We start from the raw sequence: 17,169 nt of genomic DNA on the forward strand, positions 1-17,169 counted from the left end.
AACCAAGAGGTAACACCTATAATCACATATCCTCAGACACTAACTTTGGCTCTATGCAGGATACATGTATCAATCAGGCTATGGCTAGGGAACTTCAGAAGCTTAAGGATATGATATCCAGCGTGCCAGGAGTGGTCCGTCCAATCCTGAAATACCAGAAGGAAGCCATAAGTTGTCCAGATTTGCTCCACCGATATGCGATGCGGAGATCCCAAAACGCTTTCAAACACCCAACATGAAGGTGTATGATGGGACCACTGATCCGGAAGAGCACGTGGCTCAGTATAGGGAAAGGATGGAGATCAATCCAATTCCTGAAAGACTCAAGGAAGCTTGTCTATGCAAGGGTTTCGGATTCACACCAACATGATCTGCACTTAAATGGCTGCTAAGTCTTCCTCGTTATTCTGTTACATCTTTTTCACATTTAGTTAACTTGTTCAACAGCCAGTTTTCTTGTAGTAGAAAATTTGAGAAGTTAACTAGTGATTTATATAGAGTTGTCCAACCTTATGATGAATCCTTAAGGGATTTTGTTACAAGGTTTGGCAGGGAAGCCCTAGAACTACCTAATCTTGATATGGCTACGGCTGTTGAAGCATTCAAGATGAGACTTTAAAGGGACTCCCCATTTTATGACGATCTTGTGATGACTCCGTGCAGGACCTTAGATGAAGTCAGGAACAAGGCGTTAAGATTCATCCGATTAGAAGATGATAAAAGGATTCAGGATCGTCTTAGGGGGCAAACGAAACAAGAATCCCCCGATAAGAATAAATGATCATCATACAAGAACAACAATTCGAAGCCGTACACCAAGTTCAATAATATTACGATTGCACACTTGTCATTATCGTATTAGCACTATACCTCACTTTTTGTCCAAAACAATATTTATGTTCGAAGTTGTGTGATCGGAACTCGAAAGATGGACTTTAGTGGGTTTTTCCCTTAAAAGACATATAATTGCCATACTATGATATTTGGTGTTAAAGTTAGTCTAAAAGTCTAAAGTTGAGCTATGAAGATGTTAACTTATGTAGATAATATAGTCACAACTTAGAAGTAAAGTGTATATTTTAGTGCAAAGGAAGAAAAAGAAGGACGGTCTGAAACTCTTAAAAAGAAGAGAAAATTAATAACCTTAAGAAATAAACAAATGTATTATAAGTTGATTATGATTGGAATTAGTTGGAATGATCGATCGACATGTTTCGCTATGAGTTCCTAACTCAACAAGGGTAGAACTTAAGAATCAAGAATCCTATGTGATGTGATTTAATTTGATTAAATTGTGGGATCTAGATATATGTGTGATAAACTAGGAACTTATTAAAAATAATATGTGGTGGTGTAATATAAATTTATCAAATTTTGCAACCATGTCTTACTGCACAGGAAATAAAAGTTGAGGTACATAAATGGACAACGTTGGATACCATGCAAATAAGTGTTTTCTTTACCTTAAATATAGCTAGGATTACTGATAGATTATCTTTAGGCGTATTGTTCACTTTTATTAGACAATGAAACTGTACAAGTCGCTGTAAATTTTTCAGTAACAGTCGGTGATTACCGACTAGTCATTCGGTGATTAGTGACTATTTGATTTAATAATACATTTTAAAGATTTTTTCGGTGTAAGTGTTTTCCGTTGAAAATTCTTTGGTAATTACGAACAGATATATTCCGTTGATAATACTCAATTTTTCTAATAGTAAAATCGATCGGATCTGGTTTGCTCGTCAACGGTTTTTGAAATGGTTATATACAAAACATGTACATGGATAAACAATTAAAAGAGTGTTTGTTAAGATAGAATGATAAATAACATGTTATATGATACTATAAAGTTTCCAAAAGGCATATATATGAAATATGTATATTTTAAGTTAGAACTAACTCAAGTGTAATCAGGATTTATGTTTGAGAATACTGATTACTGCACTTAATGAAGTAACCTAAAAGTCATTAAATATTATAGGATTATTGATGATATTATATTAATTATACATGACACGACATGATTAACTCAAGAGAGATTGAGACCACCTCTATTAATTGTTGACAAGAAACGACCCGCACAAACTATCCATCACCGCAAACTGCATATTCTCTGATGGTTTCCAGTGACGTTTTCTTTGATTTATGAACCAATTACTTATCTGTTTTTGATCCAACCCCGTTGATTCCACTAGTGCAATCTTGTCTGCTTCCTGCACAAGGTTTCAACGTCACAATTTAAAGGGTCAAATTATACGTGCCATTTTTAACCGAAGTTCAAAACTTGACCTGAGTAAACCCGAACCATAGTAATTCAGGTCGGTTCTTGGTTCTAATTTTTGGGTTTCTGGTCAACTCGAATATTATGTACGTTTTAAAACCTAAAAATATGTTCTTATCAGAGAGCCTTGTCGTATTCCACTAATCGATCTGTATGGAAACCAACAAAAAAACCCCTATGCATTTCACTTATTTTATTTTATTTTTTAATACAATTTTAGAAATTAAGGAACAAATAAAGGATCAGACGTGAAGATTAAAGATGTTTATGTATTGGACCTTTTTTTATATAATTTACTTGATTACGGGTGTGTTCTTGGATTATGTTGTTTATTATTTTTTAATACGCTAGGTCAGATACTCAAACCAGATAATACTAAACCAGAAAAAACCATGACAATTTCGGATCGGGTTTCTGGTATGAATTTAAAAATCTCAAACCCAAGAAACCCGACCTAAGAAACCCAAAACCCGAATTTCAACTGGAACAACACCCCTAATAAAGGGTTAAACTACTAAATCTAAGTATTTGGTTTATATATGTACTTACAGTTGGATAAGGCCATCTATAGTGAATGTTCCACCAGTCAAGAAGAACTTGTCTTGCTTCTTTTGGTAGCTTTCCTTTCTTTTTCTTGTTTGAGAATTCATGCTTGAGGGAACTGATGTACTTGCTATATTTTCTTAAAAGTTTATCCTTGAGTGCTCTATCTTCATTTGTTGCCCAGCTGGATTTCAGCACTTCTGACTCTTCTAATTCCCTACTGCTTAAATCTTCTTCTACACTTTCATCTGCTTTTCACAAAATCATATATATACTGGTAGTTATCTACATATGCAAAGCATTATTAGGAAACTAAATGTGAACATGATTGTTCCAAGGCTAGGATAAATGAAAAATTGATGCATTTGACTGAGATGCTTCCCTATGTGAGTTAGTTATTCCGAATCAAATGTCCTTTAGGTGAATTGTGTTGAGTAAGGGTGTTAAACGGGTCGAGTTTGTGGGTTGACGGGTTGAATCAGATATGATCCCAAGCAAGAAATTAAGAAACCGAAATCATTTTGGACGTATGAACCCGAACACGACAAGAGTTTTTCAGGTTGACGCGAACACATCCTATATAAATCGGAACTTGTTTACTAATTTAATTTGCATATTTATAATACTTTAAAAGTATGAATTTAAAACTAAAAATATAGAAGTGTGTTATTAATTATGTCTAGACCATAAAATGGGATACTTATTTCTCTTTTATTTTTTAATTTTGTGAGAAATAGCAATCCAGTTAAAGTTATAACAGAAAGGACCTTTATGTGGAAAATTTATAAAATCAAAGGGGTCAACACATCTGTCGTGTTCGCGGGTAATTGATAGTTCAAACAAACACGTCCCAAAAATTTGACACAAACTCGAACACAACACATCATACAGAACTCAAAATCATGTCAGATGTGTGAATCCGAACAAGATAAAAAAAATTTCGAGTTGAAACGAACGCGACTTATTTAGCTAGTATTCTTTTAATTTTTGTATATTAATACTTTAAACTTACAATTTTACAACAAAAAAATCCACAAAATAAGTGTTAAGTTTTTTGTCATGTTTTCGCATCATCTCAAAGACTCAAAAATAACACCCAACTCCGAGTTCACCTTGGAACAACCGGAACTAACATCCAAATGAAAAATACCAAACCCGAACCGGATGTTATACGAATTGACCGTGGGTTGAGAAGTAAGATGTTTGATAAAGAAAATAAGAAATCATCTTCTTTAAGAAAATTGGAAATCATTTTATGTTTTTGTACTCAAAACTGGTGAAAAATACGAAATGCTACAGATTTTAGGAAATAATTTTAAGAATACTGTACGCCCTACAAAGTGCCACTTAAATTTTAGGTTAAAGTCTAAAGGGGTCTAGGATTTTACCTACGGGTAGAAAAGATTGGGTAAGACACAAAACCCTATGGCCTATTTGTATTGAAGAATATTGAGTACTAGATTTTGACCTTTTATGACATTGTAGTTTCACAAAAAGTGTAGTTACTATCTAAACATTATTCGTTTTCACATCCTTTAAAAACGTATTCCTTAAGGAAAAAAAGTCACTAAAAACGTGTATGTAGAAAACTTTACCAAAATATAAAACACAAAACACACCTAATGGTTAAGAATAATTAAGACACTATTTGGGTATCGGGTTTTCTATCAAAGCTTGTTTAGAAATGAAAACCAGCTCCTGTCCATGCTTTCTACTAGCAATAATAATAAATACACATCCAGGATTTATGTACGCATGCATGCATAATAATACATGTACTATAATACACGAACATTGTAAAAATATACATTTTATACTTAACCTTTTTACTTGATAGAATGATAGTGATTGATAAACCTTTTTACTTAATAGTAATTAATAAAAAAAATAAAAGGTGTAGCCAGCCATGAACATAAAATGGCATGGTTTTTTATTTCAAACCGTGTACCGAACCATCATAGTCGGTTGTAGAATCATATTTTCTAGTTAATAAGACTGAATTCAAATTCATCATATGTTTTACGTTTGATAAGTTATATAAATTTCTTTTTAGTTTATATTTTAGGTTTTATAGGACCCAATTTTTATACTCATTGTGGTGACGGAACTTTTAGCGATTTTCAAGGATGGGACAACCCTGTATGACATATTTACTCCATTAGAATCCAATATTGTCTTGTTTTTTCCTAATTAACAAGTAACCTCCTCAATCCGGTCAAATTTCTCATAATATATATAATAACAATATTATGTGATGTTCTTAAACGGGCAGGAATTTCTGCTAAAAATGAGCCCCTCGTTAACTTTCTGACGGATTCGCTTGAAGGGAGGTCCACTTTACGACCAACTGATATACTTGTTTTTGGATTGCTAGGATGGAAACACACTTGTGTGGACTTCACCGGAGTGTCTCCGCTTGTTGGGCTATAGGACAATGAGTTTGTAGCGGGGTAGGCTGCGTTGAAGGTGGAGTCGGGAAAGGTTGCTAAACACGAGAAAGCTTACCTTGAGAATCAACACGTGTTTATCTCTTTTGCCTTTGACATGTTTAGTTTCTTAGCCCCAAAGGCGGTTGAACTTTTGAACAGAGATCAAAGGGTCGTGTATACTAATTTATCGGCCTCTACGAACCAAAATTTTGTATTTAGTATGATTAGGTTAGCTATTCAAAAAGAGGTTGCGGCGCAACTTGTTGCCGTTAACTAGTCACCTCATTGTAATCGCTTGGACTTTCAAGTTATAAAAAAATAAAAAAAATAACAATAATAATGATATAAATATAGGTAAGACTAAAGCTCAGGTGCATTATTTGTAGACGTTTTGTTGTTTGATTGGCTAGCTTCTTGTTTGATTGGCTAGCTTCTTGATAGTCTTTGTTTTTCAATAAAATTAGCTGTCAAATAAAAGGGTAAGACTAAAAATCCAGGATGTGGTAGTACAATATAATAGGGTTGAATGATTAATACGAAGGATGTGAAAACACCAAGGGGGTGTTTGATAGAAGGATTTGATTGGGGAGAAATGGAATTAGAAATATTTCTTTTGTTTGTTTTCCACTTTTCATTTCTATTTCTCTTTCTATTTCTCTAAAACTAGAGAATTCCATTTCTCTTTAAAACAAAGAGAAATCCATTTCTCAGCAGCCTCCTCATAGCATGTCACCACCTCGTCTCCGGCCACCACCTCGTCTCCGGCCACCACCCCGTCTCCGGGCCACCACCTCGTCTCCAAGTCTGCAACCGCCACCTCGTCTCCAAGTCTGCAACCACCACCCCGTCTCCGCCGTTCGCAGTGGTGAACACAGAGATGGTAACCGGTTGATTGTGGTCGCAGGTGGGTGACAGTGGTGGTGGAAATCGGCGGTGGTTGCAGGTGGCTTCTGATTATCATCATCATCATCGCCACCAAAACAACCACCACAAAATCTCCAAAGAGGCAGTGATGACAGATCTGAGCCTCCTTTTTCTATATCTTATGTTCCAAAAAGAATCTTTTTAATTTCTTGTGTACTGTGGTTGAAGAAGGGGGTTTGGTGGCGGCAGCTGGTGGTGGTGGGCTGTGGTTGAAGAAAGGGCAGTGGTGGTGGTGCTGGTGGTGTGGGGCTGTGGTGGTGGGGCTGCGGTGGTGAGTGGTGTCAGGTTGGGTGGAGGTGGGGTTGGGTATGGTAGAGTTCTCTGTTTATTTTCTCGTGTACCAAACAAGAGAAATGATTCTTATTCTCCATACCAATTCTCTTTCTCTACAATTCAATTTCCATTTCTATTTTCACTCCATTTCCATTCTCTGTACCAAACACCCCCCAAAAGATTGAATGGTGGGTGGGGCCCCATGAAAAAAAATATGATATGATAATACAAGGTTCGTTGTGTCGAATCGCAAGCAGAGCCTAGAGAGTCTTTCTTCTTTTAATCTGTACGGACTTCTAATAAAATTTAAAGAAAGAAAGATAACCCGCAAAGCACGCACCTTTGACTAGCTACCTCGTTGGCTTCATGCTACTGCTGTTACCTTATTTAACTAATGACTTAAACTCTCATCAAGTACAGGAAAAAGGTAGGGTTTTATAAGTAATTAAGGTAACACTGACAAAACACTTTTTCATGTTTTGAAAAAAAGTTTCATATTCACTTACTCCTCCTGGCTAGAGTTCATAATAAATACTATTCCTATAGCTTTTGCCAGACTCAAATAGTGACTTGTGTCCTCTTACTCACACCTGATTTTTTTAATTAATTAAATTGACTTATATGTATATATATTAGGCTGAGGGGTGTGGAGCGCGACAGGGGGCGCGTGAGCCCATCCGCTCGCGCCCCGGGGCGCGAGCACCACACCACCGAGGCGCAAGAGGGGCGCGAGAGGGGCGCGAGCGCGGAAAAAGAGGCAGGCGCAAGAGGGGTAGCGGCTGGGAATACGCGTGAAGGAGTCTTGGGTTGCGTAAATAGAGCCGTTGGGCTCATAATGTTTATTAAAAAAAAAAAAATTTTTTCTCTATATAAACCAATATCACATACCACACCCAAAACCAATATCACATACCAATATCACATACCACACCCAAAACCCAAAATCACCCCATCTTCGAAACCTTTTTTTAAAAACATGGCTGGAAATTGGTACCCAAACCTAGATTCAGATTACAGTTACGACGATTTATGGTCGGCACCGGACCAACCGATGTTTTATTCGGGGTCGCAACAATCATCCGGCTTTCAACCATCCAACATACAACCGTCTCCTAACTTTGTTGTTCCGGAGACACAAGAACCAGAAGGTGAAGCTGCGGGACAAAGAAGACGCGTCCACCGGAAAAAACAAGTTGCAACGGACGGGTCGGGTTCGGCTTCGACTGGAAGGACGAAACGGAAAACCACTCTGTGGTCATCGGATGAGAAGGAAGCCCTGTGTCGGGCTTGGATAGTCATTTCTGAGGATCGGCGTTGCGGTAATTGTTTTAACGTTTTTAAAAATGATTTTTAATAAAAAAGTTAAATAAAAAAGTTAAATGACTTACAAATTTATTTATGCATTTTGCAGCGGACTACCAAAAGAGCAAGGTCTTTTGGACAAAGGTTAGGGAGACGTTCTATTCGCTCGTTGGGAGTACAGAGCGGAACGCCGATATGATTTCGGGTCGGTGGACCGAAATCAGAAAATTTGTCGGCTTGTTTACTAATCTGTTCAACAGGAACGTCGGTCGTATGAGACCAAGTGGCAGTGACGATTTGGCGGTTTATAATTTCACTGTCGAAGAGTGGAAGCAGGAGTGCCTGCGGAGGTATGGGACGGTGAAGACGTGGGACGATGTAAAGGTGTGGGAGAGGTTGAGAAGGTGTTCTAAGTGGGTTGAGCTGGTGGCGCCGGACCTTGATGCGGAAGTAGGGCCGAAACGGACTAAAACTAGTTCGTCTGGAGCGTATAGCACTTCCGCCGGGTCGGATTGCCGGGTTGGATTCGACCTAAACGTTGCGGGGGAGGAAACGTCTTCACCGCCGAGGAGGCGGCCATTGGGAAGGGACGCCAGGGGGAAAACACCGGCTCAGGGGGAAGCCGTAAACATCACCGATCTTGTTGAATCCCTCAATAAATTCAACAAAACCATGGAGGTGGTCTCTAATGACAAAAAGGAAAAAAAAAGAATGAGAGATTTGGACTTCCTTACAAGAGACTTCAGTAACCTAAATCCGGTCGACCAAATGCTGATGGAAAAACAAAAAGAACGTATCCGGAAGAGGTTGATCGAAGAAGACCAAGCCGAAGAATAAGAATAATGTTTTTTTTAGTACTTTAATTTTTTTTTTAGATATTAATGTGTTTTTTTAATTAATGTGTGTTTTTTTAAATAATTTTTGAGTTTTTTTAATAATACGTTTTTTTAATACATTTATAAAAAAATAAAAAAAAAACCGCTCGCGCCCCCTCTCGCGCCCCTCCACACCATGTCCCGGGGCGCGAGCACCACTACCAACACCCATCTTATCAACTTTCTCTCTCTGCCACACGTCACAATATTATTGGCTGGAGCCCCCACTCGCGCCCCCTCTCGCGCCCCCCACACCCCTCAGCCTTATATAAATCTATCTTTTTCTTGTGTTTTTGTGTTTTTCTTTGATATAGATGTGAAGATGATTATCAAATTCTAAGTAATCTATTATTAATGTAGAGGTAAGATTATTATTATTTTATTCCTCGTATTACGAGAGTTGTTTTATATTATTTGTTCTAATATTTATTTATTTTCTGAATTTATATTTTTTTATTGTATGAAGTTAATAATATATTTATTGTTTGATGATATATTGTTTCACAAATAAATGAAATGTTATAGTCCGGTTTAAAAGCTATTTGATTTTGATGAGACCCAAGACCCGTTTATTTCTTTTACTATAAATTGGTTTTTTAATTTTAATAATATATATATATATATATATATATATATATATATATATATCTTTTAAAATCAATAATATATTAATTTTTAGTATATCCTATTTTATAGGATTTTTACATCAATAAATTGGTGAGAATAATTTTTAATTTAATGAGATGTTATAACCCGTTCAACGAATATCTGGGTTTGGTAATACCCATACCAATGAATTCGAGTCAAATGCATGAGAAAAATCAAGGAAATCTGGAGACTCCAAAAACAGAGGGAGCGACAATATCGCGACACATAGGATTTTTATGTCTTCATTTATATATATTATAGATAAATTTATCTTTTTCTTGTGTTTTTCTTTGATATAGATGTGAAGATGATTATCAAATTCTAAGTAATCTATTATTAATGTAGAGGTAAGATTATTATTATATTCCTTTGAACTGCAAACTCAGACTCACTCTAAATCTACTCTTAAATCTATATTTGTCCAAGACAAGACGATAATACAACAGCTCTAACTTGAGTCTAGAAATTGATTTAAAAGCTAAGGTATAGATTCAAATATAATATATACATATAATACTGCTAATTAATTACGTTTGTAGATGAAGTGAAAGTTGTTTATGTAATATTTGTTTTATTAGTTAAACGAATGAGCATGAGCGTGTGTGTCGTTCATTTATGTTCATGAACGTTTGTTCATTTAAATTCTTTTATGTTAGGTCACTTAGTTCACTTTACGTTTGCTAGTTTATGTATGTTTAAGTTTATTTGTTACATTCATTCATATATTTAATTAAACAATCGTTTATTGATAGATCGTTTATTATGTACATATTAAACAAACTAAAACAAGCACGCTCCATTTGTGTTCGCTTACAAGCCTAGTTAAAACTAAGTATCATGTGGTAAGATTCTATTACTTTATACTTATAAGAATATTTATTTATTGATAGATTTTTTATGAAACGACAAATTTCATCAAATTCAACTAGTAAGAAGCTAGAAACTAAACAAAAGAAAACAAAACTTACAACATAAAATTACACCCCTTTCCACAACAAAATTTTGAAAAACGAATGATATTTTATCCAAAAAAAACCAATGATTTAATATATTTCATAGTTTTGAACTAGCAAGCTGTCTTATATTTATTGATAAGATATATGCAAGTAGGAAAAAGAAAGCTCTAGGTATTGGCCAAACCAATAAAAGTTTTTAAGTTCACTGTTGTACTTGTACTAACCATGTCATCACTCTTAAGTATCTACAGTAGTTTTATTTTATTTTATATATTTTAGTGAGGATTCATGAAACACTTGATAGAAAAAGATTTTGCTTTTGGGTACAAGATCTTAGCATGATTAGACTTGTTATTTTAATAATGTATCACCATTTCTATGAGGAGAAAACAAAATGGTTCTGAGTTTCTTGCCCTATCTTTCCCATGCAACTGAAAAACAAGCAAAGTAATAAGAACACTAAAATGGTGAAAGAACATGTGACCCTACTAGTGAAACATCTTTTTCTATCATAAATTTAGAAAACCAAAATGCCAAATTATTTGTAAGGATTATTTGTTTTATGTAGTGGAGAGGAAAAGGACCAGTTGCAAAATTATTTAACCTCACTTTTTATTTGTATTAGTCTAGAGGAAATGACATGAAGCACGATATAAAAGTATGTAGGTTTTGGGTTGTCGTATTAGTAACGTTTGTAACCCGTTTATTAAACAATTAAACAAATCAAGCAGTCAACCTATTTACGACTCATTTAACCCGTTTATTACAAACCCTGTGACATGCTAACACGTCAACTTGTTTAGTTACACAAGTTAAATGGGTTGTATAATGTTACACGATTTAAGAGGGTCCTGGTTATGATTGATGTCTTTTATCACTCGCAACAAGTAGTCGCCTCAAATAATATCTATTGAGTTTTATTATTTCATACTCTTGTATTCTAAAAAATGTTCCTGAAACTTAACAACAAAGTTCCTGACTAAATAGTAAATATTCAAGAAAAGCTTCCAATTTTATCAACTTTACCTTTGTTTCTCCATACTTTTAACCACCATTTATGCACAGGATGGAATATTAATGTTTTAAAATGGGTTATATGGACATAGAACTGAAACTTTTTAGAGAAAGTGATGGAATTGAATTTAACACTGATTATAAAAGCAACAGTTATTTTATATATCTTTTAACCAAAAACTACAAAACTTACATGGTTTAAGCAAAATATAATAAACTTCTCAGATATTGTATATATGTAATTAAATTTCATGCATGGGACTCTTTCGGAATTAAGACTAAACTCATCAGCTGAAAATGATATTGTCTTAAAGTAGATGATTTGCACTTAACCTTAGGAATCAAACCTAATAAACAATTAACTCTTTGATCATGCATAGGCATAGGCTCAAATACCAGTACCATGTACAAGTTTTACACTATTACAGAATCACAAATTTCTCTTATACAACAAATGAAAACCACTTTAAAGGAAAAAAGTAATGATATATTTCTAAATGACATTACAATAATTAAATATTATGCAAAAAGGTTGTTTAGTAAGATTTAATTTATTTTCTACTAAATAATTGTTTACATAATTTTTACTATGTGGCAGGTTTTTGGTAACAGACCAGGTTTTATCATCTCAATATGGTATCCAATGAAACTAATTTCAAATCTAATAATATATCATCTTTTCAATATACTTCCAGTCTAATATTTTGACATCATATTTTACATTTTTGGATACCCACATACTTCTTTACAGAAGTTTTTATCTCGAAAAATTGGTGTATATATGATGCTTACTAAATTCCTGATACTTGTACAATCCTATATTATACCTTTTCTAACACTTGCAGAACTATGTGTACAAACTACAAAGTGTGTGTCCAGACATTAGTATTTAGTTGGGAGTAAATGTTTTCTTATAAACCTAGCTATGATGTTTGTTGTTTATAGACTATAACTTGATTTTACATAAGTTTATTTATTTTCACAGTTTTCTCTCCGACTGTTTTTGAAATTGAGTTATCTTAATCTGTTTAATTTTTATAGTGAGTTTATTTATTTTATTTTTTGTTAATGACAGTTATCCTCATAAATTTTATCTCCTGTCTTTATCTCAAATCTTCAACATATAGTATTTTATTCAGTAAATAACATAAGAAAACCAGAAAACATATCCAACCTGTTGTTATCTATTTGTGGTAATTCAGTGAATATTTTATTAGTTTTAACTTGCCAAGCATGTATCCCCAAAAATATAAATTCAAAACAAATTGGGTTTTCTAGGGTTTCTAGACTCCCTTGATAAATAAAAACACATAATTAAACTTGTAATTAGTATGAAAAAAATCCAAATCAGCAAAGCCAGGGTTTCTAATTTCCAATTCCTCGGGCTGCTGCCGCCAATAACACTAACACAATTGGCGAAAAAACGATAAAATAAAATATTATAAAAATATAGATGACATCACTATAAAATGCATGATGAAGTGAAAATAAGGCTGAGGGGTGTGGGGCTCTAATGGGGGCGCGAGTGGGGGCTCCAGCAGGGGCTCCAGCGGATTTTTTTTTTATTTTTTTATAAATATATTCAAAAAACGTATTATTAAAAAATCTCATAAATTATTAAAAAAAACACACATTAAAAAAAATACATTAATATCTAAAAATAAAATAAAAATAAAAGTACTAAAAAAACATTATTCTTATTCTTCGGCTTGGTCTTCTTCGATCAACCTCTTTCGGATACGTTCCTTTTGCTTTTCCATCAGCATTTGATCGACCGGATTTAGGTTACTGAAGTCTCTAGTAAGGAAGTCCAAATCTCTCATTCGACTTTTTTCCTTCTCATCCGATGACCACGGAGTGGTTTTCCGTTTCGTCCTCGGAGTCGAAGCCGGTCCCGGCCCGTCCGTTACAAGTTGTTTTTTCCGGTGGACGCGTCTTCTTGCTCCCGTAGCATCACCGTGTGATTCTTGTGTCTCTGGAACAACAAAGTTAGGAGACGGTTGTATGTTGGATGGTTGAAAGCCGGATGTTTCTTGCGGCCCCGAATAAAACATCGGTTGGTCTGGTGACGACCATAAATCGTCGTCAATATAATATGAATCTAGGTTTGGGTACCAATTTCCAGACATTTTTGGGTATTATATAGGAGTTTGGGATATTATATAGGAGTTTGTAAGGTGAAATTGTGTTTTGATATGGTTGAAATGGGAGTAATTTGGGGTATTATATAGAGGTTTTTAAGGTTTTTTTTTTTTAAATATTGGAGCTCAACGGCTCTTTCCTGCCTCCACAACGGCTCTTTCTCTCTCTTCTCCCGCGACCACACTCACGCCTGCCTGGGGGCTCGCGCTCGCGCCCCATTCGCGCCCCGGTGATGTGGGGTTAGCGCCTGGGGGCGCGAGCGGAGGGGCTCACGCGCCCAGGTTAGCGCCCCACACCCCTCAGCCTAACTAATTATAACTTAAATTAAGTTTTTTTTATAGAAGATGATGAAGATGTACGGACATATAGTATATAGAGAGAGAAAAAGAAATAGAGACCTGTGTGGTAGGTTACAGAACCACCACCACCACCACCGCCTCCTTTGCATAGATTGGTAAGTTGAGTTTGCATATTGTTCAAAAACATTGTCGCTTCATCGAACGGTCTAGCCAGATCCGATCTATACTTATCCAGCAAGTCACAATAAGTTTCCTTCAAACAAGAAAAATATTCACAAAATTACACCATTAATCAGAACCGAAAAATGACGAATGTCACAAAAAAACAAATTATACACACACCATAAACTCATCAAGCTCCAGATCATCTCCCAAGCACGCACACGCGCGGCTGGAGCTCCGACTGAAATCTTCGTCTCTAAAGATTTCATCGAATAAATTCGATATATCAGGTGGGGCTCCCACCTGATAATAATAATAAAAAGGATCCAATTACAATACAGAGGCAGGTAAGCGGGCAACAAGCTGCAAAATAGAACTACCTTTTGGCAAGCGATGTAGGCTTGAAGCAACCTAGGGTACATCGGGTGCGAAATAATCTTCGCTCGATTCTTTCTTGATAACTCTTCGTCTAATTCTTCACCCACTCTACTATTGTTATTATTATTATTATAATTACTACTGCTGGTTCGAATATTAATATTCGAACCAGCAAACACGGGTGGAATCGTCCGCTTATCGAAAGCGTGATAATACCTCTCTCTATTAGCATCCGCATCCGAAATTTGGTCGTGATTCATCAATTCGTACATGTTCTCGTTCTCCATCAATGAGTTAATATGAAAAGATATTATTATTATTGTAAATGGAAGAAGAAGTGATAGCAAAAGCAGCAGCAGCAGCAGCACCTGAATGTCTGGTCTTATCTAATAAACATCATCATGTATGCCACCATGTTTTCATCTTCTTACTTAATTTCTCTTCTATCCTTCTATTTATGGGATGGTTCACGCGCGAGTTGTGAGCGTTGGTGTTCCAAGATTGTAAAGTGGGGTTAAGGAAGTTGTGGTCCGTTGGATGTGCTTTGGATGTAGCCAATGGAAGAGGTTAGGGTCTGGAATGGATACCATGTTTATTTATTATTGTAAAAGAAAGATGGTCTAGGAATCGTTTTAAGGTCATTTCATAGTTTAATATATTATTATATCGTTGAAAAAGTATATTTAGGGCGTTCGTAATGGCATAGTGAGTTATAAAGGTCATGGTTATTCATACACCTTTTTTGATTATTTACACACCCTTTTAACACACATTTAAATCCTATATACACCCTATGAAGGGTGTGTGAATAATTTATAACAAATCCCCTTATAAAAGGTATTGTTGCGTAGGCGTCATCTAGACAAGGTTTGTATTATTTTTATCTAGGTGTTTTTATTGCTAGCATCTTTCTTGTAACGATTTTTTATTCTATGATATTTTGTTGGTTGTTCAAAAAACAAAACAAAGAAAAAAGACAAGGTTTTGTATTCACACTTATACTCACTAAGGCTACGCGTAGTGGAGGGGCTAAAAATTTGGGCGAATTGCGATATTTGGCTCCCTGTCATCAAAGGGTAGAAATTTATTTTTGGGGTGTAATGGTGTAGGTGCTACAAAATAGTAATATAATAATAATATTATATATATGTATATATAACACACACATAGTATTATGATAATAATAAAATCAATGCAATGTCCGGCGACAAATCCATCTCGCTGCCGCCCCTTTTCGCCCCAAATTCGCCCAGAGGGGTGGTGTGCTCCACAAAAATCGCCCAAATTCGCTCCGATCCCCATTTCTCGTCCAATACGCATGGCCTAAGGGTTGGTGCCACCCTGCACCAGCGGGAATAAAAACAAGCTGCAACGATATGATCACCACACCGCACAACATCTCGATCGGGATCGGCTTCTTCCAACGGATCCTATTTAATGGTCATTTGACCATTAATATTAATAATAATAATAATAAAAATAATAATAATAAATAAAAAAAAAGAAATAATTAAATACTTTACTATATAAAACCAACCAAATTAATAATTCTGTACACTAAAATCTCATTCTTCACATCAAAAATCTCTATTCTATCTACAAAAATTATCTACCCCTATTCTCAAAAATGGATCTTATTAAAATACCGACGTCTAGCTCAGATTCCATTGATGACGATCAAATAACCGTCAAGTTCCTTTGTTTAGTCGGACAAGCGGAAAGAGTTTATATAGACAGAGATCTTGAATCTGGAGACAGACAACTAATGAGAGATTACTTTGTTGAAGATGCCAAATTCAACGAAGAAATTTTCATGCGGAGGTTTCGAAAGTCGATGCCATTATTCTTACAAATTGTTTTCAATTTAGAGGCAACTTTGAGTATTTTCAACAATATTTTGATGGTAGGATGAAAAAGGGACTTTCTACCATTCAAGAGAACATGTCCGCAGTTCGGCAACTAGCATATGGGTATGTTGCTATCGCCTACGATAAGGTGCTAGCTATGTCAAAAAGAACATTGCACAACGGTTTACAATATTGTTGTGACTATATAATTCATTGTACAGAAAAGAGTATTTGCGTTAACCAACCAGTCACGATAGAGAACTTATTTGAGGCTCGTGCCGGACTCCATGGGTTTCTAGGGATGATAGGAAGCATCGACTGTACGCACTAGACTAAGCGTGAATGTCAAACAGAGTGGCTAGGCTAATTTCATGCTAGGAGATCATTTGTACCAACGATAGTTGTCGAAGAGGTTGCCTTGCAGATTTTATAGATATGTCAAGCATTTTTTGTCCCGTCAGGTTGAACAACTATCTAAACACCCTATACTAGTGACTGATATTCAACAAGCAAATGCATGGAACGACACCCAGGTGTCCATTTGATGTGAACGAGAACTATTTTGAGTTAGATTACTATCTTGCATGCCGATGGTGCATACACCGCTTGTTCGAACACTCTTTTCCAATTGAACCAAAAAAAACAAGAGTTTGCAAAGACACAAGACATGACAAAGAAGGACGTTGAAAGGGCTTTTGGTGTTTTTGAAAGCAATATGAGGAATAATTCTATTATCAGCATGACCAATTCATTCTAACAAAACAAGAAAGATCATGTACGCTTGCATCATTTTAAACAATATGATCATAAAGGACGAGGGTAGGGCGATATCACCGGGATACATACCTGATCCTCCAAACAACAATGTCGTCAATGAAGACTCCATTACTATACTACATAACCGAGAAATGCATTTGGATTTACGATTTAGTTTATCAAGCATACCTTGAATACCGACTTATCGCAACTCGGCGAGTTCAATTTCAGTAGTTCTTAATTTTAGCTTTTATTGTTATTTTTAGTTTTAACTGTTTTTTATATTATTTTATCTATGTTTTTTTTTCCAAGTCTTGTAACTTTTGTAATTAGTAGA

At 35.4% G+C, this 17,169-nt stretch overlaps 1 protein-coding gene across 1 annotated transcript; it reads right to left on the minus strand.

Annotated features, from left to right (window-relative positions):
• Nucleotides 1–1,873: 1,873 nt before the first annotated feature.
• LOC143557007 (homeobox protein knotted-1-like 6) lies at nucleotides 1,874–14,917 on the minus strand. Its single transcript, XM_077046186.1, has 5 exons — nucleotides 14,232–14,917; nucleotides 14,032–14,154; nucleotides 13,789–13,942; nucleotides 2,834–3,075; nucleotides 1,874–2,216 (listed from the first exon to the last, which is right to left on the minus strand). The coding sequence occupies exons 1-5, from the start codon at nucleotides 14,514–14,516 to the stop codon at nucleotides 2,058–2,060; spliced, it is 963 nt and encodes a 320-aa protein (XP_076902301.1). The 5' UTR covers nucleotides 14,517–14,917; the 3' UTR covers nucleotides 1,874–2,057.
• Between the last annotated feature and the right edge of the window lie 2,252 nt (nucleotides 14,918–17,169).

Source organism: Bidens hawaiensis, unplaced genomic scaffold (assembly GCF_021521415.1).
Source record: "Bidens hawaiensis isolate Kalapana, Puna unplaced genomic scaffold, B.hawaiensis_p1.1 tig00001087_1, whole genome shotgun sequence".
Classification (NCBI taxonomy): domain Eukaryota; kingdom Viridiplantae; phylum Streptophyta; class Magnoliopsida; order Asterales; family Asteraceae; genus Bidens; species Bidens hawaiensis.

Excerpts from the sequence above, each read along its gene's own strand:
- LOC143557007 (XM_077046186.1), bottom strand. The coding sequence starts at position 14,516 with ATGGAGAACGAGAACATGTACGAATTGATGAATCACGACCAAATTTCG. Across the intron at positions 13,943-14,031 it reads TGGAGCTTGATGAGTTTATG|GAAACTTATTGTGACTTGCT; the intron begins GTGTGTGTATAA and ends TCTTGTTTGAAG. Across the intron at positions 2,217-2,833 it reads ATAGATGGCCTTATCCAACT|GAAGCAGACAAGATTGCACT; the intron begins GTAAGTACATAT and ends AACCTTGTGCAG.